Here is a 6,578-nt window from a genome sequence, read left to right as displayed (position 1 = left end):
CTCAGGTTGAGTGCCAGATACCAGTGGAAGAGGTGGAGCTACCCTAGAATTACAGCCGAGAGCAAGGGAGACAGTGTGTTACGCGCAGGCTGGGGAGAGCTGGCTGGGGATGTGAAGCCTTTGCACCGCGGCGAGCCCCTCTCTCTCCCCTGAGGGCCTACTAAGACAGTGGAAAGATGTGCTTGTCCTCATGCCAGTTGTCCCTAAGGGAAATGACAGGGCAGGGGTGCAAACAGACGCACTTAAACATTTTCCTGTAAAGAAATATATGCTGCAGCCCCCGAAGGTAAGACGTTGTTATTTCTCCTGCGGTTGCAAGGATCTCATGGCACGTTCATCGCACGGATGCAGGATCCCAAGCTGGTGGCTTGGCTCTCTTGCCTTTTTTAAAGAGCGACCAGCTTAACTCTGCATGGGGTAGAGCAAGTCTGCAGGGCTTTTCCCCTGCTCCAGGTGTACCAGGAGCCAGTGGTACTTGTGCACTCCCTCCTACCTGGTGGTGGTTACGGACTACGGCACCGGACGAGGACCCTTTCAACAAGTACAACAGCGCGGCAGCAGGCGCCATCCACGCCATCCCCACAGCACGGCTCGCAGGTTTAAGCTTCAAAGTACACCAGCCGCTCACCCAGCCCCTCATCCCATCCAAGGGAAAGGGGGGAAAAAAATAAAAGAAACAGAGGGAGGGAGTGGGAGAACCAACAAAATAAACCCCTCTAGATATTCACTGGTATCTACGCGATGGCTCTGGGAATGAGACCTGCAGAGAGTGGCAGCCTGCATACCGCAGCGGCAGGCGGGCTTAGGAGGAAGGTGCGGAGGTGGGCTTCTCCTCGCGGGACACGGGGATGGGCCTCTCGCCGTGGCTGGCGTCCATGTTGGAGGGGACCTTGGGGCCCGAGAAGGTCAGCATGCCGTCGTTGGACAGGGAGCAGGTGATGGCAGCCTGGTCCACGTTGGCGGGCAGGCGGTACCGGCGGTGAAATTCGCGGGAGATGTAGCCGTGGTCATCCTGAGAGGCAGTGGGGAAAGGGGGGAAGGCCCGTCAGAACATCCCCGGAACTGTACCGCAACTCCCTCCGCCTGACCCCGCAGCTCCGTCACAGAATCACAGAACTGACATTCGCCCTGGCTTATCGTGACTGTACTGCCGGTATCGTCGGGCGCATCTCTGCTTTTTATGCTGTTTCACGGGTTGTAGGGGCAGGTGTCCCCCTGTAATGCCCCTGAAGCTCCAAGAGCTGAGCAGAGCAGCATGGTGTCATTTTGGCCATATTGCAGTTTGGGATCTGATTTGGATGAGGGCCCTGCCGGGGCTTCCGATTTCAAAGGATGCTTGGAGAGAAAGTCTGGGGTTCTGCGAAGGTAAAAGCAATGCACGCTTGTGTGCCCGGGTATTTCCTCACTAGGCAGCAATGTTGTGTCAGCCAAAGTACACAAGCCTGGCCCTCCTCTTTTTTTTGGCTAAAATAATGAGAAATGCAATTTTTTTTTTAAGTCAGCCATGAAAACGGCTGCTCTTTTCCTCTGGAAAAAATAACTATATTAAAAAATACATACTGTTTCCAGGCTAGAGCTTTGTCTGGCCAAAAAAGTGTAGGAGAAGTATTAAACCCCTGCTGATATAATTCACTTTTCAACCCCCACAGATATTTCCATGACATACTTGTTAAAAGTTTCCAAGCCTGAGGCACTCAGTTGTTTTTCTTTTGTTTTGTTTGCTCTTGCTTTTCTCTCCCAGATCAGCATATGAAAACCCTGTTTTCACTAACGATTCAGGCTTATGAAAACTCAGCTGGCAGCGCCAGATGATGTTCTTTTTGTCTGGTCCAGTGTTATTAGTGAACAATGGATATCGTCATCTGACGGTTATGGAAGGTGATGATTGAAAATAAACAAAAGAGGAGTGGATTAGCTCGTTATTGTCAGATATCAGGTTAAGGATCTATGGGAATGGGCCATGCCAATAATGACAATTGATAAATAACTCCATCTCCTGATTTTTTTTTTCCTTCAGCTGAGGACTCTCAGAAAGAGTGAAAATGGAGCTCAACTCCCCAGCTGCTCCAACAACACCGTCACTTCCACTTACCTGTCTTTCACTGTGCTTGCCATGGATTTCCACGAAGTCATCGATAATCTTCACGCTCAGGTCTTCGGGAGAGAAGTGTTTTACATCCAGCATGATTGTAAACTTGTCCCGGTCAGACCTCACCTGAAACGAACATCATTAGCCAGTAAGACACCAGCTCTCAGCACAGAGCAGTCCCAGTGCCATGGCAGGTTAAAAGCTAGGGAAAGGGTGATCTGGCAGCAGCACAGTTTCCCCTTCTGTGACTACAGCCCTCAGCAGGGGTCTTCCTTCCCATCGTGGGGACCCAGGGACACTGGGAGGCTGGGGTAGGCGTCTGTGCCATTGCTACTGCTCTGGGGAGAGGAGTCACTTCTTGCCACTATTCGTGTGCCGGGGACCCCTTCGCACTCAGTGATCTGCCAGCTGCATCAGGCATTTGTGCTCAGCAGCGAGAGGGGATGGAAACCAGTGAAGTATTCTCTGGCAGCACACGTTTCATCCTTTCAGTGATCTCTGGTTTCTCTGTGGCCGTAGCTCTGGAAGGAAACCACTAAGAGAGGGCTACAGAAAGCACTGGTTCCTGAGCTTTGGACCACAGGCCCTATGGCTACACGCTCCTCCTGCAGACTGCCTTCGGAGAATTAATTGCTCCTGGGTCCTCCAGCGTGGGCTTGCAAAAACCACCAAGCTCCTGAGGCAGAGGAGGGGGCTGGAGAAAGCTCCCGCTCTTCAGGGTCCCCTCCCATGCCGATCTGCCCTCACAGGCGCTTACTCCGGGAGCAGCCTAGCTCTTCCCTTGCCAAATGGTCAGTGGTGCGAGGGCAGGAAAGGCATCCTTTTACGTATTGGAAACAACCGTCAGAAGCCAAAATGGTTTCCATTTCTCGAGGAGAAGCTTTCTCCCCAGCAAGGGTTTCCCTCCGTGCCCAAGAAGGAGCGGGTAGGTTGCACTCGGCAGTGGGCTGGAGGTCTTCCTCTCCCCCTCACATCCCAGGACGGGGTTATAGCCGCCTGCCACTGCCTGTGAGCTGCGGGTGGAAAGGAGCAGGTGGAAGCATAAGGAGGGAGAAGAAGGAAAGGGAGAGGAAGCTGTAGGGTCCTTACCTCTGAAATGCCCGACTCCAGCACGCTGCGGAAGAGGGACTGCCTGTAGTAAGGGCTGATAGTGGAAGAGAACAAAGGCAGGAGATCATACTCGAGGAGACCCTCTCCGAAAAATTGGTCAAACAAACGGCTTGGAATGAGGGGTCCCAGAGCACGCTTGAACCAGGGGTGCTGGATGGTAATGTCCATGCTTGCTGCTGCTGCAACCTGTGGCTGCGAGAGGAGAGCGGTGACGGCCGAGCAGGCTCTGAGGAGACAGCAATGCCTTGGCTGGACTGCGCGGTGCAGCCCCAGGGAAGCTCCCCCTATATATACCGGTCTTGCAGAATGAAGGCATTAGCAGGATTTCTCTGGAAAGACATGATCTCATGATGGAGGCAACATGGTCAGCAGAAATGCGGAGACTGACCTGGAAATGACAGTCTGGTTGGAATCGGTGCCAGATCTCACGGAGGGACGATGCCAGGCAGTGGGCTGTGAGACATGGGCTGCCCAGGGGTACTGGCAGGTCCACTATGGAATCAAGCAGGCTAATCAGGATACCCCGGTGGGCATCTCAAGGATGCTTGTGAAGGAGGTCTGTTCTGTGGGTCTTTGTAACCCATTTTTGGCTTTTCGTTAATTTGCTTCTGTTTCTGCCCCTCCTTGAAACAGAGACACAAATTCTCCGAATAAATGAAACGGCATTCTTCTAAGCAAGGAAAAAGAGTTTGATTCAGCTTGAACGGAGGGAAACTTTTTTTTGTGACATGCCATAATAGTGTCTTCACCATCTGAGAGGGGCCTGACACGCCCAGCACAGGGATCCTGACAGGCCTGGCAAGGGAAGCAGGACTAACGCATGAAGCAGAGCATGAACACAGGTTTGACAAAACAGAAGCTTTTAACAGTCAAGTACTTTGCCAAAAGAAAGAAGGAAAAATAAGTTTGGTCACCAATCACAACAGCAGTACCAAAGCTGCTCTTGAGAGTGTCCTTGTTTGGGTTTAGGATTCACTTATCTCCTGGTGTCATGACACAGATCCTACTTAACATGCATTTATGGCTACAGCTGTTTCACATTTCTGTTTCACTTAAAGCTGCCTCTAAGGGGTGATCCGCCATCCTGGACAGACCGGGGAAGGGGCACATTAACAGCCCACTGCGGGATCAGCAAGCTCTGCCAGAGAGCTGAGGCGGCTGGGCAGCGAAAGGGCAGCGAGGCTGCACGGCTCCACAGCAAGGCTCAGCACGAGGCCACGGCAGCAGCCGAAACCTCATTTCCACTGGAACCAGTGGTGTAGGGACTGCATCCTAGGGACATTCTAGACAGCAGAAGCATCAAGGGTCTTCTGCATCTCAGCACCTCTTGCAGTCAGCAAGGGAGAGAGGGCATCTCCAAAAGGCACTTCAGTGTGGAGGGGCTGAATCATCCTCTCCTGGTGCCAGGACTAAAGAAACTGAGAGCAGCTGAGATCCTGGCATCAGTGCTTCCAGAGAAGTGGGATCAATCCAGACCAGAAGAGCTGAATTCAGAAGAGCACTGAGGCAAAGTGACATTTGGCTGAGCATAGCCTGGCATCCAGGTGCCACATGGTCTTGGAAAGGCCTTGGTCTTGACTCCCACACATGTCCCCTTCTCTGGCAGTTCATGGAGGCAGGAGAGGAAAAGTGAGAACCAGAAGATCCCGTTACAAGGCTTTCCTTCATGGACAGCAAAATGTTGAGCAGAAAAACACCCAAAAAGGCAGTAGAGACTGCTAAGAAGAAAGACAGTTTAGGTTCAACCTTACCTAGTTCCTGCAAGAAAAGGCCCTGTGGTCTGGCCATGGCTTTCGGGCATGAAGGCTTTTCTAAAAGGTGCCAAAAGGAGATCAATCCCTCCTCAAGACATCCCCTCCTCAGACAGACCTAAGCCCTCATTCAGTCCAGTTTCCCAAATCTGTCATTTCACTTGAAAAAATTAAGGGAAAAATAAGCAAGTGTCATAAAGTGCTACCAAGATTTTTTCTTCAAGAACTCTATGAGATTTGGGTCTTGGCCCAGGAGAGAAGAAAATCTCTCCTCAGCCACCCAGCACCAGAGACAGCCGTGACCTGATACATGAAGAATGAAAGGAGACATACAGGAACATTGGGAGATACAATTCCCAAACTACTCAGTGAAGCAAATGATTTATTTGGCTTGTAGAGGAGCAGGTGGGAACTGTGCCCTGACATGGAAAGTGAGATAGATCTGTGGGTCTGACAGACCATTTGGGCCCCAGCCACATGTGAGGGGTGGATGCAATCCCTGCGGTGTGTTGGGAACACCACCTTTGTGTTTCCCAATCCAGGGGTTATACCAGGAGCACAGGGAGCAACACACACAATGGCAGGCTCCCCCCGGCCATCTTTCAGTCCTTAAGAAACTGCCAAATACTTAAGCTCTGACCTCCAGCATGTTCCTGTACAGGAACAGGGGAGGATTTTTGTGGCAGGGAGGAAAAAGGGACTGACCAGCAGCACATTGGTGCTCTTAGTTAGGCACCAGGAAAGCAGCCGCTTGCCTACATACCACCACTTATCTCACAGGGAAGCCCAGCAAAATCCGTCATCATCCACCGTCTGCCTGAAGCTTGCTCCAGGATCAGAGTATGTACGTGTTCAACATGTGATAGAAGCACCCTGTATGTTGAGCAGGATGATGGGAATGGGCTATTGAGAGAAAAATGACAAATATGTGTTCACCTAAATTTAATCTAAAATTATGTATATTGCCACTCATTCAAATACTTGAAAAGTGGCAGCCAACTTTATGGTTTTATGACTTCAGTTTCTTACGAATCCACATTTCATGGCTCTCCCCAGAAATAATCATATCCATTTTGTCTTTGATGGACATTTTTGTCTTTATATTATTCACTGAAATGTGAATTTCATTTACAGAATTTTTTTCTGGTACAGACTTCACACTGTCTGCCTGCCTCTGGACAACAAGCAGTCTCCTGAGAGTCATCACATCTAACTTCCAACGGTCTAAAAGTTAGTTGTCCAGTGCAAATGAGTTGTCCAGGTTTCCTGTCCAGTCACTGTAGATAGACAGATGCCTCCAGATGGCACACCTGATAATGCAGGTGGTTAGGAAAGGGGAAATGAGACACCTTTCAGCATTGTCTGCATCTCAGCTGACTAACCAGGGAGCCTGGACAGCTGCCTTAGGGAGGACAATTCTAATGCTAACCTCCTTCTGGACAAGCAGACTTGGTGAGATGAATCCCATCCAGTGTGATTTATGCCTCCTCTCAGAAGGAAACTACACCTGGGAATACCAAGAGGGAAATGGCACTTAATCCACTGGCACTGGGTTAAATAAAGAATTTGGTATCAGAGGAGGAAGCAAGCAATTTGCACCAGTTGAGGGGACCAGACTTCGCCCAGGA

At 50.7% G+C, this 6,578-nt stretch overlaps 1 protein-coding gene across 1 annotated transcript; it reads right to left on the bottom strand.

The window, feature by feature from the left end:
- Positions 1 to 614: 614 nt before the first annotated feature.
- LOC104513933 (alpha-crystallin A chain) lies at positions 615 to 3,444 on the bottom strand. Its single transcript, XM_010157442.1, has 3 exons — positions 3,179 to 3,444; positions 2,093 to 2,215; positions 615 to 1,012 (listed from the first exon to the last, which is right to left on the bottom strand). The coding sequence occupies exons 1-3, from the start codon at positions 3,365 to 3,367 to the stop codon at positions 803 to 805; spliced, it is 522 nt and encodes a 173-aa protein (XP_010155744.1). The 5' UTR covers positions 3,368 to 3,444; the 3' UTR covers positions 615 to 802.
- Between the last annotated feature and the right edge of the window lie 3,134 nt (positions 3,445 to 6,578).

This window comes from Eurypyga helias, unplaced genomic scaffold (genome assembly GCF_000690775.1).
Source record: "Eurypyga helias isolate BGI_N326 unplaced genomic scaffold, ASM69077v1 scaffold6468, whole genome shotgun sequence".
Taxonomy (NCBI): domain Eukaryota; kingdom Metazoa; phylum Chordata; class Aves; order Eurypygiformes; family Eurypygidae; genus Eurypyga; species Eurypyga helias.
The sequence above is the reverse complement of the archived record's forward strand: the minus strand, read 5'-3'. Positions and strand labels throughout refer to the sequence as shown.

What these genes read in the sequence shown, in the direction of transcription:
- LOC104513933 (XM_010157442.1), bottom strand. Translation starts at nt 3,367, where the DNA reads ATGGACATTACCATCCAGCACCCCTGGTTCAAGCGTGCTCTGGGACCC. An exon ending in TGGAGTCGGGCATTTCAGAG is followed by an intron (nt 2,216 to 3,178) that starts GTAAGGACCCTA and finishes TGTTCGTTTCAG; the next exon opens with GTGAGGTCTGACCGGGACAA. An exon ending in GCAAGCACAGTGAAAGACAG is followed by an intron (nt 1,013 to 2,092) that starts GTAAGTGGAAGT and finishes ACTGCCTCTCAG; the next exon opens with GATGACCACGGCTACATCTC.